Source organism: Ranitomeya variabilis, chromosome 2 (genome assembly GCF_051348905.1).
Source record: "Ranitomeya variabilis isolate aRanVar5 chromosome 2, aRanVar5.hap1, whole genome shotgun sequence".
NCBI classification, from domain to species: domain Eukaryota; kingdom Metazoa; phylum Chordata; class Amphibia; order Anura; family Dendrobatidae; genus Ranitomeya; species Ranitomeya variabilis.
The window spans coordinates 474874202-474895473 of NC_135233.1; the positions used below are offsets into that span (position 1 = coordinate 474874202).

The 21272-nt window shown below is 42.5% G+C and overlaps 2 protein-coding genes across 5 annotated transcripts in view; one reads left to right on the plus strand and one right to left on the minus strand.

The window, feature by feature from the left end:
• Positions 1-11793, plus strand: part of LRRC56 (leucine rich repeat containing 56) — a 55526-nt gene extending 43733 nt beyond the window's left edge. The window contains exons 8-14 of one of the 2 annotated variants that reach the window (XM_077287782.1): positions 35-206; positions 1243-1443; positions 1597-1661; positions 1901-2031; positions 3719-3903; positions 6294-6630; positions 8955-11793. In XM_077287782.1, the coding sequence (XP_077143897.1) occupies positions 35-206; positions 1243-1443; positions 1597-1661; positions 1901-2031; positions 3719-3903; positions 6294-6630; positions 8955-9129 (1266 nt within the window). In that variant the 3' untranslated portion in view covers positions 9130-11793. The remainder of the gene's footprint in view (positions 1-34; positions 207-1242; positions 1444-1596; positions 1662-1900; positions 2032-3718; positions 3904-6293; positions 6631-8954) is intronic. The other variant, XM_077287783.1, reaches the window with a different exon arrangement.
• Positions 11794-16126: 4333 nt separating this feature from the next.
• LMNTD2 (lamin tail domain containing 2) overlaps positions 16127-21272 on the minus strand; it is a 214378-nt gene continuing 209232 nt past the window's right edge. For 2 of the 3 annotated variants that reach the window (XM_077292671.1, XM_077292672.1), the window contains 3 exons: positions 17502-17596; positions 16795-16841; positions 16127-16678 (listed from right to left, as the gene is read on the minus strand). In XM_077292671.1, coding sequence (XP_077148786.1) covers positions 16559-16678; positions 16795-16841; positions 17502-17596 — 262 coding nt within the window. In that variant the 3' untranslated portion in view covers positions 16127-16558. The remainder of the gene's footprint in view (positions 16679-16794; positions 16842-17501; positions 17597-21272) is intronic. The other variant, XM_077292673.1, reaches the window with a different exon arrangement.

Below are 21272 nucleotides of genomic sequence, written 5' to 3' on the forward strand. Positions count from 1 at the left end.
AATAGTGGCTTAGAATATGTTTTTTTTATTTCAGTCTTCAGATTATGATTACCGTTTAGTAGTGAGAAGAATGATCCCACAATTACAAATTCTTGATGATGCCCCCACTGATCAAATAAACCCAAGCGCCCCCCTGACTCCAAATAAGGACTGGCTGGTGGTGTTGGAGTCCATCAAAGAAAGTCCTATCAGCTTTGCTTCAGTAGGTAAGTGCTACCAAAAATAGCAGATGGATGGTAATAGATCAGCCAACATATTAGACTAGAATAAAGGAGACAAGAATGGAGCTTTTGAAGGCTAAAAAAAATCTTTGTTTATGAAAAAAAAATTAAAAGACCAAATATATAAAACTGAAAAACAGACAGGTAACAAAACCAATAGGGAGAGCCACCAACAGAAGGTCCTGAGGGAGGTAGGGAGGGGAAAATCAAACAAATATCACTGTGGTGATTAAACCCCCTCACAAAACCATTGCACCAGACATCAGAATTAGGAAAAAAAGTTTTTTTTCCAATTCTTAGCAGAATGAGTAAGTCCCAGTAATCATATAAGGTCATCCCCAAATATTGGTATACTAGTTCAGATAAGAACTAGTTACAATTCTGGAAATAAATACGTTATTTGCTTATTAAGCTGTTTTTTGTAAGAAAGAAGCCATGTTCTGTTTTTCTAATCCTGGAAATGCCCTCTAATGTGCCAAAACCATTTACCCCTTTTATGTGCCAAAAGTAAAAGGTAGGTAGTTGCTAACTAGTTAGTAACTACTTGCCTGTTCTATCCGGCGCCAGCTTAGAGCAGTCACTGTTGATGGGGCGTGACTGCAGACGTCATGCTGATTGACAGCAGCTCACCGCAGTTATGCTGTGGGAGCCGGCTGTCAATCAGCATGACGTCGGCAGTCGCGCCCCATTGAAAGAGCAGAGTAAAAGAGAATCCACTGCTCTGCCAACACTACGTCAGCTGAAGTCATAGAATCACAGGCAGAGATCTGCTCTGGGTAGAACAGGCAGGTAGTTTGTAACTACATGCTTGTTAGTTCTTAGGCCCACAGTAAAAAAAATTAGATAGTCCTAGATAACCCCTTTAATTGGTGAAGTGATGTCAGGCTAGTAGTATGTTCTTCCAGAGGACTATGCCCTATTGTAAGGATTGTGTGTTAGGTATAAACAGATATCTGATTGTCTTTAATTAAATATATTATGAATGCTCAAACCGATATTTGAAACATTTTTTTTCACCAAGAATCTGAGAGCCCCCAAATAAACAAATCTATGAGACCTAGTACTGCCCAGCCGGTGCTAATCAGAAGACCAAAATCAGCCCCTAGACCCTCAAGTGTTGGAAGAATTGTCCAGCCTCCCAAGACTAGCCACCCAAGTGGAAGCCCACTTGTGCCACCAGAGGATTCTCCAGTCGAGGATGAAACCAGTGATCTCACTCATGGTAACAATATTTTAAAAATGCTGCTTGAATTCATGAATTCATGTCGTCTTTCTTGTTATTGTGGAGCCTCTGGGTATTGTACAGTATACGAGGGTGCGAGCAGCTTGTTCAGTAATTGTACCCATAAATGTATGGGTTTTTTTTTAATCACAGGGGTTAGCAAAGTCATCTGTGGAAACCCCTTCAAAGCCCTCCGTGCACGAAAAGAAAAGATAGAGGTAAGTGTCTGCAAATAAAATTTTATACTGAAACATTGAAAATGTTTGTAGTCCCAGCTGAATTTGGATAGAGCACTGAGACACAAAAGAGAGGACGAAGATCAAGAGGCAGCGATAGTCATTAAATCATATCCCATTTGGACAGCACTGATTTTATATAAAGTTCTTCTTTTTTCAGGGTATCCATGGAATATTAAATGTTACTGTTGCTAAATATTTTTGGTAATATTTATTTTCAGGCAACTCATAGCTCAGGTGTGCCACCAAAGGGATTCAAGCCTGAGGCCTCATATGATTCTGTTACCGTCTCTCAGAAGGATCGTGATGATGTGTTTGCAGAACTAAAAGCCTGGAGAGAAAGCCATCATGAGTAAGAGAAGCTAACATGGATGATTGATGAGAATGTCAGACATAGGCAAATTCAGACATCTATGTAGGTATGTTTGTATGGTCCAAGCAGGGGCCTGTTGACATGAACTTGACATCCTCATAGCTATATATGAGTCTGTCAAGTTCGGGTCAGGAGACTCGTTGCTAGTCCGGGCATTGTGGTCCAAACTTAGACCGCCACCCACAGATGTCTGAATTTTTGAAAAAGGAATCTGTCAGTAGGATCAACCCTCCTAGGCCATCTATATTGACATATAGGCCATGGGAAGCTGAGTAAAATGGTACCTTGATAGCTGTGATCTGATGTCTCATTCCAGAGAGATCCATATTTTTCTTATATGTAAATGAACTGTTTAGATCTATGGGCTGGACATAGATCTTCATGAGAATCTGCCTCCAGATATTATTTTCAATGAAAGGGGGCATTACCATTGTGAGACATGTAGATCAAGAGAGCAGACTGTCAGTCATTACATGTCTCACACTGGTAACATCTCCTTTCATTTAATATACGCTCTGGAGGCAGATTTTCGGGAAGATCCGCTCATACATCTTAACATGTCATTTACATATTAAGAAAAATGTGAATTTTAGTGGAATAACATATCAGATCGCAGATATCAAGGTGTCATTTTATCCATCTTCCTATGGCCTGCATGCCCATATAGACGGCTTAGGAGGGTTGATCCTGCTGACAGATGCCCTTTAAAGGGAACCTGTTATGTCCTTTTGTAGTATGTAAACTGTCCTCAGTGCGTTGTTAGTGATGCTTCATTTCATTCAGTCACAGTTGTCGTTGACCACACAATTTCAATGATGTTCCCGCAGTTGCGCTGACGTCACTCAAATCCGCTTTGAAAATCCCGTGCTTGTGCAATATGTATCGTGGAGCGGTGCTTGCGCATGCGCCATGATGAGCGGCACCCCGCGCGTGTGCACTGAAGCTGTGTGTAGTACCAAGCTTTACTGACTGTATACGGCCGAAGCCGCTTGTCATGGTGCAAGAGCGGGGAGCCGCTCATCATGGCGCATGCGCATCCGATCGACATTGCGCAAGCGCAGGATATTTCACAAGTATTTGACTGACGTTGGCGCAACTCCAGGAGCATCATTCATATTGCGTGGGTGGTGACAAACATGACTGAATGAAATGAAGCACACCCCTATGACTAACTGAGCAGGTACGATCTAACTATATAAAGTGCTTTTTACACATGATTAGACCATGGTTTTTAATGAAAAAAAAACATGTTAGTGATGTATTGTCCTTCCAACTATTAAGGAAAAGTAAAAATAAGAGAAAAATTTCTTTTTTTTGGCTGCATATACTGAAGATTTTATACATTGTTGTCTTGAGGATACGGTAATAATAAAATACACAAGCACTCCAAATGGGTAGTATGCTCGAGTATTTTACCACAACTGCAGTACATACAATCAGCTTCGACCCAGATTGCACTTTAACATGTCAAATTTTCTGTAGTTGAGAAGTAATGGTGAGAAGGGGCATATTAGAAGATTTATGAGTTTCATGTTTTGGGATTTTTTTAGGCAAATTATACATTTTGCAAGATAAATTTGAACACACAAAAAAAGACATACATTGAATTAATTCATGATGGCTTTCTGGAGAAAGAATCAAACTGTCTTTTAATTAATGTCACTAGAGTCCTGCAAAGGATAAAGGATGATAAAGCCCCACAGGTCCTCACTATAACGCACAGTGATGAAGAGGACAGAGATAGCTTATGTTCCAGCAGTGAGGATGAAGATCTGGAGGACACGTGGGACTCGGCATGCCTTGTAAGAGTATCTCCTGAGACTGCAACTCACTCTCCTAGATCAACCTCGGGTAAGAGCTCCTTCAACTTAGTTAAGGCCCTCAAGACACAGGTCAAACTTAGCATGTTTGACGCAACTGATCACTACCAGTTTTATTGGTTCCGTATATAAATATATCTGCAAAAGAAAATACAAATTATACAAAAAAAATCCTAGGTCGGCTAGCCGCTAACTATACATGCAAATTCTAACTCCACAGAGCTGGATCTAGTGTACAGCTCCCCAACCAAACAATCATTTTACCAGAGCACAGAGCAAGGCACTCTACCCAAGTGGGGTAATAGCTGTGGGGTTAATGTCAGCTTTGTAATGTCAGCTGACATCAAGCCCAGGGGTTAGTAATGGAGAGGCGTTTATAAGACACCCCCATTACTAACCCCATAGTCAGATTTAATAAAGACACAGACAGAGTAAACTAATTTAATTGAAATAAACACTCCCCTCTTTTACCCATTTATTCACCAAAAAATAAAAAAGCAAAGTTATACTCACCTTTCCGCTGATAATTCATTAAAGCCCATGTCCCACGACGATCTGGATGGTTTGGTGAGCGGTGACATCAGTGATGCAAACGCTCACCACGACAGCCAGACCATGTGTCCATATTTGAGGTAGTTAAAAACGAGACATAAAAAAACGGACTTGTGAAGGGGCCCTAAGAAAGACAAAAACTCACTTCTACTTCAGGTTTATTAACCTTTCGGAATGACTGACAGCATGGCAGTTATTCCATAGAAATATTGATCATCAAAATACAAATTCAGCACACAGTGTATGTGGTATATACTGTATATATATATATATATATTTATATATAAATATAGTATATATTATTATCCCATTGCTGTTAGTGTAATACCCCCATACATGTACTCCTTGCGTGCTTTCCTTGTACTTTTCCTATTGTCTGTCTGCCTGTTCTCTCTGTGCGTTCGTACAATTATCTTGTATGTATACCTTTAATGTGTGCATCTCCACTGCTGGAAGAATGATGGTTATAGCCATTGTGAGGCAGTGACCCCTGTTACAGCTAGGGGGCACTGTATGTGCTCTCCAGAATGTGCATGGAAGCGTAGTGAGGCCATGAGGGCGTACTACAGACACAGGTGTGGCTGTAATTAGAATAGTGAAGCAGTGACTGATTAAAAAGCCCTGTAGTAGTGGGGGGAGGTGTGTCAGTGTGTTCTTGGAAGCAGATAGGGCAGCTGTCTGCAGAGCTCTCTCTGTGTGGAGTATCACAGAGGCTAAAGGAACCAGAGAGACTGACACCCTGCGTCTTGGGCTGTCTTAAGTGTACCCGGCTGCACTCCAGAGGATAAAGAGTGCAGTGCGCTGAGTGAGTACAGAGACTTGTTACCATGTTACCAGCGTGCGGTCACCCAGGTAAACTGGACAGAGGGAAGTTCGGCATGTGTATTATCATATAGCCATGCATTATTAATGGACTGTATGAAGGAGCCGTATACTATATTGACTGTGTGAAGTAACACAATAAAAGAACGTTTTGTTTGAACTTGTTGGGTCACTGCCGTTTCACTGTGTATGGTCATACCGCTGCATCACACCATAGAAAGGGAATTGGATCCAGTAAAGGACTAGAGCGTTAATGTTGTTATATCAATGGTGCTATTCTGGGGCCAAACACCATAACACCGGGGCTCTTAGATATGGAGGAAGTGAAGGAGTTCTTCATCTGAATTCAGGAGGAGGACCATATAAAGGGTTGATGTTCAGAGTTTGGACACAACAAGAATAGAAGCCCATATATATTTATTGGGAGGTGTAGGGAAGCGACCATGTGGTTGGGAAACCACAGTGGTGCTATAAGACATGACCTGAGTTAGGATTCGTCTTAAAAATATGAATTATCCCCCAAGAATTGGTCCCTAAGTGAAAGTTCCACCAGTGACCATGTATGATGCATGGGGGACCTTTGTGATTCTACAGAGTATGTAATCCAAACCACAGTCATTGCAGGAGACCTGGTATTACGTAGCAAGATTGGAATATACTGTAGCTACCATGAGATGAACCAGTGAACTGCTCGGAAGAATGTGAGGTCATTTATTGGTTGGTGTGGGCTCTTGATTGCCAGACCAGAGTATTGGTGAACAATACTTCTGTCCTTCTGCCTGTGGAGTGACCTGTTTAACTACATATAGCCTACTCAGTTGACTGTGGGTAAAGAAAGAAGTAAAGTATCAACCTAAGTCAATCGGGTGACAGGTTCAGGTTTGGTGAGTAATCCTCCTACGTACCAAGTGATGGTTCAACTGTTTCACTGTGTATTGTGTGCTACAGGTACATTGCTGCTGCATAATGAGGTAGCATTTATAGTGTTTAGTGAAATCATTGTATTATTTATAGTTTTCATTAATTGTTATTATTTCCCTGTAATAGCTACCTCACTGAACATTGCAGAGATGACATCATTTGATTCCCCTCGTCTGCCATCCCCTCCTATGACTCCATGCCCACCAGGTCCAAGTGGTGTAAACTCCAGAGTCAACAAGGGTGCAGACATTCGAGCAAGACGTTTACATAGGGTCTTCAATCCAAGCAAGACCACAGCAATGCCAACAAATACATACATGGGGGATGAGGCCTTTTTGCCAACCGATTTTGATAACCATGTTATTAGGACTCAGTCAGCTAGCCATCCATCAAGAGCACAAGTCGGAGAACTGAATAGAAGGCCTTTTACTGGGCCTGGAATACTAGAGCACAGTAACTCCAGGTGAGCGTTTTCAGACATGTACTGTATATGACTATCATGACAGCTCATTTCATACATACAGTGTATTAATGGGGTTCACCCATTAAATACAAGGTAGGTGAAAAATTTATGACCATTGATCCTAAAAATGTCCGTAAGCAGGTCACATGCATGAACACTGCTCAATTTACTACTTTGGGTCTGATGGAGATTGGACATAATGTAAACCCAATAGAAGTAAATGAAGAGGCAATACTGCTCCGGTAGCACAGGGATCGTTGGAAACACCATTCATGGAAAGTGCTGGTGTAGCGCCCCCACTGCCGCAGGGCCGAGGGGTACCCGGTACCGGGCCTCTGAGTCTCTGTTCTGGGGTTGTCACGGTGGCTAGACCCGGTCCGTGACCCTGCTGAGGGGCGTACAATGATAGGTGTGCGTGATGGTGATGATGTTGTGGTGGTGCGGTGCAGGTTGCAGTAAATAACGAGGACACCAGGTTGCAGTCTCTTTACCTCTTTACTGAAGGCTTCAGGGTCCTCAATCCGGAATACGGTTAACCGGGCTGCGCAAGTCCGGCCGGTCCGATGGCACCTCCAGAGTTCCCTTTGCAGGTGGAAATCTGTGCCTACTAGCACTTGTGTGTTGTAGTCCTTCCCTGCTGAGCACCACGGGATAGTCCTCACAACTGTTGTGTCTGTTTCTCGTGTTCCCTCACAACTCGATTCTCATGTTCTTCCACGTCCCCCAGATCTTATGGTTAGGACGCACCCGTATGACGGGGAGGCTCGGAGCTCTTCCGGGACTCTAGCGTCGCCCCACTCCTGTTGTTACCCCCCTGTGTCTTCCTAGGTCAATTGGGTGAGACAGCCCGCCTCTAACTGACTGTCCTGCCGTAGGTTTGAAGTTTGGCTTGGAGCTCTATACTTCCTCGGCGTTCCGGCCACCGGTTATGCGCCTCAATAGGATGTTGCCTCGTCTTACAGCACGACTCCTACTGGTATTCTCCTTGTTGCGTTGATCTCGTTTCTCACTCAGCACAATAAACCTCGCTTCTTGTCCTTTCTTGGGGTACCGTCGCTATATCGTGCAGGCGCGGTCCCGTAACGTTCTCTCTGGTTGCTAGGCCTCTGTCCGGATCCCACCCCTGACAGGGGCCCCTCTGAATCTTCCCCTACAACACCCTCTGCCACAGGATGTCGCCTGGTTCCAACCCAGTCAGCTTTCTGAACTAACTTCCTGCCTGACCCCCAGTTTTACCAGATTGTGAGGAGTGGCCTAATACATAGAACCCTTAGCTCCCCCTGGAGGCCAGACTGTGAAATGTATTGGTGTCTGTGATACCTGGTCAGATGAACTCCTTCAGTGCCATCAGACGTACCATAGCCCCCCTTAGCGGCGGAGCATCAGTACTGCAACGACCAGGACTCTGGGGCGCTGCACTGGGATCCCAACAACTAAAGTTTATCTCCATCCTCAATTTTTCACCTTGGATATATTCACGTGAAAAGAAAGATCTGAAAATTATATGCGCATTTGCACATTAAAGTAGTAGGCAAGTGGATGAGATTTTCACTTTTAATATGAGTCTTTCATCAGGTTTTTGCTATGTAATCTGACGTAGGGGCAGATATCCTGATTCCAGTGATACATTAATTAGTTTACTGGGTGCAGCAGTTTTGATACAATCAGTTTTCTCTGCTGCAGAGCTAGCAGAGCTCAGAATGTTCAACCCTGTGTAACCCCGCCCACAACACTGATTGGCAGTTTTCTGTGTACATTGACAAAAGGCTGCTAATCAGTGATGGGGGCGTGGTTGGACCAGGAGACACCTAGTCCGGTAATGATAATCTCCTGCTGATAAAACCTTGGTTTATAGAAACAGCAACACACAGCCTAATATGTGCCACATCACTGTACTCAAGCTTTCTGCCCCACATCATGCTACTCTCAGATTACATAGAAAAACCTGCTGACACATTCCCTTTCATTTAAAAGAGATGAAATCCTTAGCTAATAAAAATGGAATACATGTGGATTGCGCTGTAGATTTGCTTTACATTTGAAGCTTAATCTGCAGCTGAAAATTTCCATGTCGACCGGTCTCTATCCAATGTGCAGGTTCTAGAAGGCCAATAGGAGAACATATTAATCATTTTAAGGAAACAATTTCCTCCATTATCGCCTGCTTTTTATATTTTTTAGAATAAGGCTGGAGGGATGCTTTACCCTTTGTTACTGATGTGCAGATATAAACATACAGTGCCAGGGATACATTATGTGACCCACCCGGGACTATTGCTCTAGTGAGGAATGTTTATCATTGTCCTTTTCTTCTTCCTGTCTAGACCAACAGTAGCCAGGATGATTTCCTCCCATCAGCCTGTCATCCGCTACTCCACTAAAACCCCAGAAAGACCCTCCCCACCACACACTATCCGTCCTGTTACAGCCATGGGCGTCCTGCAAAGGCTGCCCAATCGACCAACCCTTGTACCAGCCAACAAAACTTCCAGTGGATAGCTAAAAGAAGCATGTCCTACAACGGCCACCAAAGGAGCTCCCACCTCGGCACCGACAATTATCCTGCTGCAATGGACTGCTCCGTACTAGTTGGGTGAAACCCTTCACAGCCAACATGGACAAGCAGAACTTGTCCAAGTTTCTAAATTATTGATTTAAGTGTAAGTTTTGTAAGGGAAATATTTATTGAATATTTCAGGTAGTTACTATGGTTAGTCAATATACTGTTCCCTCCAAGGAAGCTAAGATATTGGAAATTGTTTGGTAATGTCTTAATAACTGGGGGCAGCCATCTACTTTGGTTGTTCCTGTGCCTGCCCGTGACATGAAGGGACCTCTTTGACTCGGACCAAAACCACAGATGGGCACTACCAAATGTATAAAATGTAGCTGGGTGCTGCTAGTCTGCAATAAAACTAACTTATCATAAGTTCAAAGATACCCACTAAAAATGAAACATACACTACAAAATACAAACAGTATATAATTACTCCTGACAAAGCTGCAGTGGAGCGAAACACATGGGGATCCTTTCTTGTCTGGTATATGGACAGACTGCCTGACTCTTTATGATTTTTTTCTTTTTAGGATCTCACTGATGTTGCATTTTTTGCCTATCTGCCTGTGTATGTTTTTATGCTTTTATATATACATTGGTCTCTCGGGGCAATAGTTGTATGTCCTCACCATACCATCCTATTAGAATGGGTTATGTACCTATACATTTTGGGATTTATTTATGTAAATACTTGACTATTTTTTCACGATTGTACAATTTTTTGTGAGCAGCATTCACTGTTTTATAAGGTCGCTTATCACACTCAGTAATTATATTGTTTGCTCATATGTGGCTTTGTATTCTGTGGCTTTATTCCCCACTGACCTATATATTCTGTGCTTTGTTGAACCAAGCAGGTCACAATTATTTTGTCATGACCATAGATTTTGTACAATTTTAGATGTTTCTATTTCAACCATCCCCCACCTTTTTTTGTATAATTAATAAATCTTTCCATATTTTTGCCATTTTGGGTGTCCACTCCATTTTTGTCATTTTTGATGTGCACCATATTTTCTTTATTTTGGGTCTGCACCACATTTTGGTCATTTTGGGTCTGCACAACATTTTCAATGTGTATCTTTGTACTTATGATGAGGAAGAAAATCTTTAGTCGCTTTATTCAGTGGTGTAAAATTAAAAAAATGATTCCTTTACCTGACAGAGTCACGGGGCGGTTGTTAAAAAAGACTCACTGGTACATGTATTTTATTCCCACCATGTTACAGGTATACATAGGGACAGACAGCTATGAGAAGCCCTCGAGTGGCAAAAAAGGGGCAAACGTCTCGTAACTAAACTTCTTTAACAACTGGTGAGATGTGAGGGGACTGAATATTGGGATGAACTGCTTTAGAGAACTATTATCAAATTCTCTATTTAGTGAATTGGGACTTGAAGGGTTTGTCCAAGACCAAAATATTGGTGACCTTGGGATAGGATATGAATATGAGATTGATGGGGGTCCTACACTTGGCACCCCCACCAATTAGCTGAGATCTGCTTTAGCAGCGGCCAGGTGTAAGCAATGTATGGAGTAGAACACCATAGCTCTGAACATTGCTTGCATCCGGCAGCTGCCAGAGTAGATATCAGATAATTAGTGGGGGTTCCAGGTGTAAGACCCCAACCAATCTCATATTCATGACCGGTTCTTTGGATTGGTCATCAATATGTAAGACCCAGACAATAGGGAGAGGTTCCTCCATTGCTGAGTGACTATACAGAGTGTCTCTGAAGGACCCAACAAACCCGTTTCTTACATGAACAGTACATTGGTTTATATGGGCATTGTGTAATGCCTAATTCACCCATGGGTGGCGCTAAAGAAGAATTTAAACTTCAGGGCCTCATTAGACAGCTGACAGGATTATTCGAAAGACAACTATTTTGTGATTTCAAAGGGGAGGATGGAGAACCCTGCTGCCAGACAATTCCAGTGCTGGTTATCTCCTGGAGAGAAAATGGGCCAGGCATTAAAATACAAATTACCCTCATCTTCTCAAACATGATCTATCTGAGAGAATCAAGAGGCTCCCACACACATTAGACCATAGGACAATCCTGCCGGTATCGGTGGGTAATGACGACGTTAGTCTAATGTGTATGGGGGCCTATAAACAGCTGGAGTCCCAGTGTTGGAAAAGTCAGTAGTAGAGGAAGTCTTTTTCAAGGGAACCTGTCAGGTCACCCATGCCCTCCATCACAGCAGCATTCAATAATGTATGAGCAAAGTCTCTGCCTAACCAGCCATATAAACGTTATTGAGTGAAAACAAGGTATAAAAAACGCATTTATAATGTCCCCGTTTCCTATGCTAATGACGGCTTTGACTAGTCGATGGTAGTTACCCCAGACTAGACAGCCCTCTTTCCATGTAATCACGCCCCTGTGGGTGTGATAACATAATTTGCACAAGTGCGTCGTCGTCGCTCATGCAAATTTCGCGCATGCGCTCGCTCATTCCGGCAGCGTCTCTGCGCCTCTGAAACCAGGTGTACGCTTCCCGTCTTCAGAGGCGTGCATTGCGCGTGACCAGAAGCCATCTTCTAAACTTCTGAACATGAGCAGTGCACACCTCTGAAGCTGGGAAGCGTACACCTGGCATCAGAGACGCATGCACTAAATTTGCATCACGCCCACAGGAGTGTCACAACAAAGAAAAAGGCTGACTAGTCTGGGGCAACTAACGTCCCATCAACTAGTCAAAGCCCTCATTAGCATAGAAAATGGGGACATTATACATTATTTTTTATACCTTGTTTTCACTCAATAAGGTTATACAGGGCTGGTTAGGCAGGGATTTTGATCATACATAGGTGACTGCTGCTTAGTTAGAGGGCATGGGGGGCCTGACAGGTTCCCTTTAACAAAAAGCAGTTTATAGAATGTACAATCCTTTTAATAGCTATATACAGTCACTAAGTGACAGTGTACATATTTTCACATATGTATTATCTAGCAGTTGTTACAGCCATGTATGCCTAGTAGTGATGAGCACAAGTGCTCGTTACTCGAGTTTGCCCAGGGTGCTGGGGTATGCACCGAGTATCGCGGGTGCTCGAGTGACATGTTCTTGTCCCCGTGGTCGCATGTTTTGTGTCTGTTACACAACCACAAAACATGCAAGGATGGCCCGTGTTTATCACACAATCCCATATTTTGTGGCTTTCTAACAGCCGTGAAACATGCGGCCGCGGGGACTCGGACATGTCACTCGAGCACCTGTGATACTCGGTGCATACCCCAGCACCCTGGGCAAACTCGAGTAACGAGCACTTGCGCTCATCACGAATGACTAGGCTTGAATAACACTGCAAATTTTTAAAGCAGCCACTTTAAATGTCATATTAGCTAAAGATTTATTTTTTCCTTATGAACACTATCAAACAGAAAAGCAGCTACAGATTGTAACATAAGACTGTAGCGCTAATGGGATGCAAATCCTGCCTCCATCGCGCTGACTAATGCATATTGTCTCAGCCAAAGAAAACTGTGTTTTTTTAGTGGAGCCATAAATCAATTTTTAATATGTTTAAGTTTTATGTTAATGATTTAGTCTTTGCAAGTTTTTACTATATCACATTTTTACTGTAATTTTCTAACACAAAATGTCAGATAATCTAATTCCATGTGAAGGAACTGAAAGCCTAATGGAATGGAGAGGCAGAAACCCAGAGATGTCGCTGCACTAACGTCTGAATGACATCGAGTAATGGGTTAAAGTCATGGTGTTTGCGTCTGCACAATTCTCTAGCTTATGTGATGTTGCTTTCTTAAAAATAGTTTTTTTGGTTCAGTTTGTTTTAATTTATTAATAATTAGATATTACACCAAAAATGTTAAAAAATTGCACATTTATTGTACAATTAAATGCAATCTTTGCTCTCGGCCATTTGCACTACGGTGAGGCTGATTACTGTATTTTTCATTGAGGTTCGCTACAGGAATTTATATTTGCACTTGCTAAGATTTACACAGATGTAGCCCGTTAGTGCCTTATGTCCAGTAATAAAACCCTAAAGTGGTTCTCTAGCTGGGAAAAAAAGCTACAGATGTTTTCGGACCCCTACTTTGCTTATATGCTGCCACTGCTGGAGCACTTTTCAGCTGATTGATGGGGGTGCCAGGTGTCGGACCACCATGATCTCATACTGATGACCTATCCACAGATAGGCGATCAAATGTTAAAGGAGTTGTCCAGGCTTGGGGTTCAAGTCTGCAGTCACTTTCCATTGTGGAATGGTGACACCACCGCTTCCTGCCTCTGTGCAGACCACACAGAAATTTGATCTGGACCTAGGTGAGTGCTGTATGAAGTGCTGGACAACCCTTTTATATATATATATTACTTTCAATTCATTCATTTACATTCCTGCTCACTTCTGGCTTAATGGTCAAGTGGGCGGTTCTATTGGGAATTGAGAGCCTTCCCTGTATAACTAATGCATATAGAGTCCATCAATGAGCTAGACTGCCAATCGGACACCTAAGCCTGAAATGAACTGGAATTAAAATGAAAAAAAAAAATACAAATTATACTGAATCTATCCCTATAAAACTGCATATCATTATCCTCCTGCTCTATGACACGCTGCCCACAGATGGGACTGTATGCTCAATGTTACAGATTCCCAATAATCAGTGGAATGAATGCTGGTTTATCCAACAAAACTCTGCCTCCACTGTGAAGGTCAACGATATCATTCTGTAAGCAGGCTGGATATAATGTATTCATATCTGGACAATTTACCAAGACAATCCTATTTTTCTATTCTTATTTTTGTAAGTTGAAAGAAAATTAAAGTTTATGCATTCCAGCCTTAAGTGAAGTATTTTATTGACACATTGGGGTACCTGGTATCACTATAAGGGGTGGTTTTGCCATGAATACAAAGTGTGACTATGGGTTCAATGTCATGAATACGAAGTGTGGCTACTGGTTCAATGCAATGTGGGGTGAAACTCATCTGAGTGGGCCTCCAAATCAGGTAGCAGGTTTCCAACCACTCACAGGTAATGTCCTTTATCTTTTCTATCTGGCCCAGACCGTCATGATGACTCCTTTCAGCCATGACTTCCCACATTTCCAGTACGATCCCCACATTTTTCCAACCAACACAAACTCCCCATCCTGCTGATAGCCCACATTCTGTGCCTGTTGTTACGCTAGCTGTGTTACATGGTAGCATATATACGGTCCTTTAGAAATATTGGTGTATTTGTAATGCCGCCTTTGTGCCCCCTAGATAGTATTAATACCCTATGTGTGCCCCTTTTGAGGCTATGCTTCCAGAATACCTCTTTATGAAGCATCCAAATTACCTCTTCAGAGAGGAAGAGGACTTGAACTCTAGTGCCACCTATTGCAAGTAGTGATCCTAAAAGTCAATATCGACCCTTTAACGAGTCTTGGCGACACATAACTTAGGATAAAAACCAAACTAGAATCTCAATTTTTAGAGACAGTTTTTGGGGTGTTGCCTTTCATCAGTGCAAAGTATGAGACCTGATTTAGCTAGGTGAGAGGCTTAAGACTGGGATCTAGAGGGTAATGTTTCTCCCTATCACTCTGCACAAGGAGAAATGTTACCCCTTAGATCATTATGAAGCAATAATACATTGAGTGCCCACTTATAAAGCCAGAAATAATGTACCCTTACACAGTAATTATGCTTTTCATATAATAGTGCCCATTTAAAGCCCTGCTAAAAATAATGCCTCTTAAAAATGAATGTCCCGATTTCGACATTAATATTGTCCTGACTGCCACCCAAAAAAAATAAAAATGTCCCCTTAACACATTATGATTCCTGAGTACACCAATAACATGTAATAAAGCTCCTCATTGTCCCCATAAAAAGGAACTTTAGCCTATGGTTCGCTAAAAAACAGCTTCAACTCTGTTATGTTGGTGGGTGTAGTTCCATGAACTCCTCATTTCAGGCTCTTTCACAACATTTCCATAGGATTAAGGTCAGGACTTTGACTTGGCCATTACAAACTTTTGACTTTATTCTTCTTTAACCATTCATTTGCAGAACAGCATGTGTGCTTTGGGTCGTTGTCTTGCTGTATGACCAACATTCTCTTGAGATTCAGATATCTGACAGATGTACAGCCATTTTCCTTTAGGATTTGATGACACAATTCAGAACTCATTGTTCCATCAATGATGGCAAGCCGTCTTAACCAAGAGGCAGCAAAACAAGACTAAACATTGCAATCCTGCCATGCACACTTTTGTTGTTCAGTGTCCTTTTGATGGTAAACTTATGACATTAACAAATGTAAGAGGCCTTTAGTTGCTTACAGGTTACCATGAGTTCCTTTGTGACTTTGCAGACTATAATAGGTCTTGCTCTTGGAGTGATCTTTCTTGGTCAACTACTCCTGGGGAGAGTAATGATGGTCTTAAATTTCCTACGTTTATACACAATCTGTCTGGCTATGGATAGGTAGAGTCCAAACTCATTACATATAGTTTAGTAAGCTTTTCCAGCCCGATGACCATCAAGAACTCTTCTGCTAAGGTCCTCAGAAATCTCCCTTGTTCGTGCCATGATACACATTCACAAATCTGTTTGTCAAAATCAGACTTTGATAGATCCCTATTCTGGAAATAAAACAGTTCCCCACTCACATCTGATTATCATCCCTTTGATTGAAAACACCAGACTCTAATTTCACCTTCAAATTATCTGCTTATTCTATATGCAAATTGCCTCTTTTTTATATGCATATTTCCCAGAGGAGCATTGCACATCGAATAAGCCTCCTTACCTTGACAAGCCAGAGCTGGTATGTCACTCTCCACAAGGAGAAACCTTACCCCTTAGACTTGCTTATTCTAAGTTTTCACATACTTTAGCCACTCACAGACATGAGATATTGAATCATTTTCAGAATTAAAAAAAATGGAAAAGTCTAATATTTTTAAATTATTTATTTGATTTGACTCTCTTTATTTACTTTTAGGACTTGTTTGACAACCTGATGTAGTTTTAGGTCAAATTTATGTTGAAATAAGGAAGCTGAAAATTCCAAAGGGTTCACAAACACCATTGTAGCTGAAAACATCTGGATAATGAAAATGGCAAAACATTTTTTGAGAAAAGCTAAAAAAAAATCACAGGGACTGAAAATCTAGTGTAAAAATAGCATAAAACCATGACAAATTTGCTGAAGAAATAAAAGTGCTTAAAAAACAAACTTTAGGCAAAAAAAGCAGAAAAAAAAGAATGATGAACAACGGATTTGGCATATTAAAAAGTTGCCCAACTTTTTATTATACAATATTAATGATTCCATTATGTAAAAGCAAAGTTCAGGTCAATTTTCCAACAGAAAGTCTGTTAGGGTAAGTGGTCACTAGATTTTCAGGAGATCAAATGTAAAGGGTATGTGACTGAGGAAGTCAAATCCATGCTTTGATCGGGCAGTGTTCTGGACCAGAAGTCTGATGAGGGCGTTATTTCTATTGAACCGTTCCTGTTAATAAAAAAAAAAGTGATTAAATGTGTGTTGTCCAAATGGACTAGAAGTTATACACTCCTAAATATTATAATTTAAAATTCAGCATTTTGTATTGTACTATTACTACTTACTGGCTGCCAGGTGACCGACACTGGATGAGGCATACTGGGTGCCAGTCCTGTAAAATAAGCATAGGAACATTTTACCTGACAATGACGTCACAAATACAGTCCTTCCAAGAAAAGACCTATACACAGCAATACTATAAGTCAATATTGACCATTTAAAGAGTCTTTCCACATGACTTAGCTTAAGAAGCCAAACCATAAATTCCATTTGCAGACACGTGTTTCAGGGTTTTTGCCCCTCATCAGTACAAAGCATGAAAACTTCTTTGGCTGGATGAGATGTCTCTGACAGCGGGTGACGTTTCTCTTTGTAGAGACTTTCCTAGTTGGCATAACAAGGCTTGTAGGTCATACAATGCTCCTCTGGGAATTTAAATAATGAATTCATGGAACTGTGACCTGGGAATCATTCCTCCAGTCTAGCCAGTACTGAATGGACTGCGGCTTACAGAGTCCACATCCCTGTACTTGTGTGTAAAACATCTAACTAAATGTTTATTGCTAGTCTACAGACTGTAGATTGGGAGGAAGAAGGACTATGCACAGGGTTTGTAATCTGTACCCATAAAGACACAGCTGTGAATGGAAAACTTTAGGACATTTCTAATCAAAACTATTTATAAAATTGTTTCATGTCTTAGAACAATACAATCTATAGCATCTAATATTTTACAATTGAATAATGCCCACATAGTAAATAAAATAGATACCTGAATTTCTGAAGGCTAAGTAAAGCTTTGGTCTAATGCTAGTTGAGTAAGGCGCTATGTTCTGAATCATCCCATAGTCAGGGGAACCACAGGTCCTATAATAAACACAATTGAGACTGGTCTAAATGAAATTTACTTAAAGAGGTGGTCCGAAACTAATATTTAAATGTCTGTCTATTTATTGTAAAAATAAAATCTCTTTTTTAATATACTTTAATTAGAAAGTCCCTATCATTCCCTCTCTACTCTCTCTGCTTTATTTTATTATTTTTTTTTACCTACTTCGTTTTGATAACATTTTGTTTGTTTTGTTTGAGAACCCCCACCACATGCTGGGATACTCATACAAAGTATCATCAGGGGACAGAGGCTGTGGTCACTGCTGCAGCCTCTGTCCCCTCCCTGAAATGAAGCATCATCAGTGACATCCTTTTCAGTGGCTGGGCTAGTCCCTGCTCTACTGAGCATGAGTGGGTTGCCAATTCCTATGTATGATAAGTATGAGCTGCCTTGTCTCTGTGATATAGTTTTTTCATGCACAGTGATGGTGTGCTCCCTTGCTGGCTCTACTGAAAAGTGATAAGCTCACAGGGGAGGGCACTGTCAGTGTGCATTGAAAGGAGAAAACAGGTGAGCAGAGATTATTATTATTTTATTATTATTTATTTATATAGCACCATTGATTCCATGGTGCTGTACATGAGAAGGGGTTACATCAAAATACAAATATCACTTACAGTAAACAAACTAACAATGACAGACTGGTACAGAGGGAAGAGGACCCTGCCCTTGCGGGCTTACATTCTACAGGATTAAGGAGACAGTAAGTCGGGGATTGCAGTAGCTCCAATGGTGTTGAGGTGGTCGTGTGGTCATTACAGGCTGTAAGCTTCTTTGAAGAGGTGGGTTTTCAGGTTTCTTTTGAAGGATCCAAAAGTAGTGTATAAACGGACGTGTTGGGGCACTGAATTCCAGAGGATGGGTGATATTCAGGAGAAGTCTTGGAGGCGATTGGGTGAGGAGCGAATAAGCGTGGAGGAGAGGAGGAGGTCTTGGGAGGACCGGAGATTACGTGAGGGAAGATATTGAGAGATTAGTGTGGAAATATACGGATGAGAAAGGTTATGGATGGCTTTGTAGGTCAGTGTTAGTAATTTAAACTGAATACACTGGGAAATTGGGAGCCAATGAAGAGATTTACAAAGAGGGCAAGCAGGAGTGTAGCGAGGAGAGAGATTAATTAGTCGGGCAGCAGAGTTAAGGATGGACTGGAGGGGTGCGAGAGTGTTAGAGGGTAGGCCACAGAGGAGTATGTTGCAGTAGTCAAGGTGGGAGATGATTAGGGCATGCACGAGCATTTTGGTAGAGTGTAGGTAGAGGAAAGGACGGATTCTGGAAATATTTTTGAGCTGGAGGCGACAGGAGGTGGCAAGAGCTTGGATGTGCGGTTTGAAGGACAGGGCAGAGTCAAGGGTTACTCCGAGGCAGCGGATTTTGGGGACAGGGGAAAGTGGGATTTCATTTATTTTGATAGATAGATCAGGTAGGGAAGATATGCGTGATGGAGGAAAGATAATGAGTTCAGATTTGTCCACATTGAGCTTGAGGAAGCGAGAGGAGAAGAAGGAGGATATGGCTGGTAGACACTCTGGGATTCTGGAGAGCAGAGAGGTGACATCTGGGCCAGAGAGGTAGATCTGAGTGTCATCGGCATATAGATGGTACTGGAAGCCATAGGACCTTATGAGTTGTCCCAGGCCGAGTGTATAGATTGAGAAGAGTAAGGGTCCTAGGACAGAGCCTTGGGGGACTCCAACAAAGAGGGGGCAAGATGAAGAGGTAGAGATCAGACCTTCTCCCGCAACTGAAGCCTGTGTTCGGGGTGAGGCTGGTCCCTGCTCGCCATGTTCTCTCCTTGCAATGCGCACTGGCAGTGCACCATCTTGACAGCTGGTAAGTACTCAGAACAGGCGAGGGAGCGCACTGTCACAGTTCATTGAAAAAAAAATCATGCACAGTGAGAAGGGAGCTTGTTTTGAGCATACATCAGAATTGATGCATGCTCAGTAGACCAGGGACCAGCCCCTGAAACGGACGGCACTGATGATGCTTCATTTCAGGAGGGAACAGAGGCTGCAGCAGTGATCACAGCTTCTTCCCTCTAATGACATCCCATTTTAGCATCTCAGCATGCACAGGGGATTCTTAAATGAAATGTCATCAAAAGTTGAAAAAAATAAAAACAGATAGATTAGAGAGGGAACGATAGTGACTTTCCATCTAAAAGAAGATTAGAAAAGAGAATCGATTTTTACAATAAATAGATGGACATTTAAGATTAAAACCAATGTTAATTTTGGACTACCGCTTTAACTTTGCATAATTACAGCCAGTCACAACCTATAGTCATACAACTACAGCAAAATATGGGGAAGAGCATATCATACCAGCACTTTTATGTTATACTAACTACAGTAGTAACTTCCAACCTTTGCATGTGTGAACCTATGAAACATTTTTCTTCTCATTGGGAACCTCTAAACCAGAGGTCCCCAACCGCCGGTCCGCGGACCAGGACCGGGCCGTTGGGGTTTTTCAGCCGGTCCGCGGCGCCCCTGTTCAGCGGTCACGTGGGACCGCTCATTAGAGAAATGAATAGGCGGCTCCACCTCCCATAGGGGCGGAGCCGCATAATTCATTTCTCTAATCAGCGGTGCCGGTGACCGCTGATAGAGGAAGAGGCTGCGGCACCGAAGACAGGCAGGGGGAAGGAGCGGGACGCCGGGAGCAGGTAAGTATGACATATTCACTTGTCCGCGTTCCACACGCCGGGCGCCGCTCCACCTTCCCGGCGTCTCTCCGCACTGACTGTGCAGGTCAGAGGGCGCGATGACGCATATAGTGTGCGCGCCGCCCTCTGCCTGATCAGTCAGTGCGGAGAGACGCCGGGAAGATGGCGCCGAGGAGCTGCAAGCAAGACAGGTGAGTATGTGTTTTATTATTTTTATTGCAGCAGCAGCAGCAGCACAGCTATGGGGCAATAATGGACGGTGCAGAGCACTATATGGCACAGCTATGGGGCAATAATGGTGCAGAGCACTATATGGCACAGCTATGGGGCAATAATGGTGCAGAGCACTATATGGCACAGCTATGGGGCAATAATGGTGCAGAGCACTATATGGCACAGCTATGGGGCAATAATGGTGCAGAGCACTGTATGGCACAGCTATGGGGCAATAATGGTGCAGAGCACTATATGGCACAGCTATGGGGCAATAATGGTGCAGAGCACTGTATGGCACAGCTATGGGGCAATAATGGTGCAGAGCACTATATGGCACAGCTATGGGGCAATAATGGTGCAGAGCACTATATGGCACAGCTATGGGGCAATTATGAACGGTGCAGAGCACTATATGGCACAGCTATGGGGCAATTATGAACGGTGCAGAGCACTATATGGCACAGCTATGGGGCAATAATAAACAGTGCAGAGCACTATATGGCACAGCTATGGGGCAATAATGGTGCAGAGCACTATATGGCACAGCTATGGGGCAATAATGGTGCAGAGCACCAGGGAAACAAGCATGGTGCTCCCACTCATTCTGAACCTATGGTAAGTTGAATTACATTCTCATTATAAATGTCATAATTATATGATAAGTATGCACTAAGCTCCATCCCTCCATAACCCCACCCAAATATGACCAAAGCCCCACCCCTGCCCCACCCCCACCGGGCCATGGAAAACTGGTCTTGCTTAAA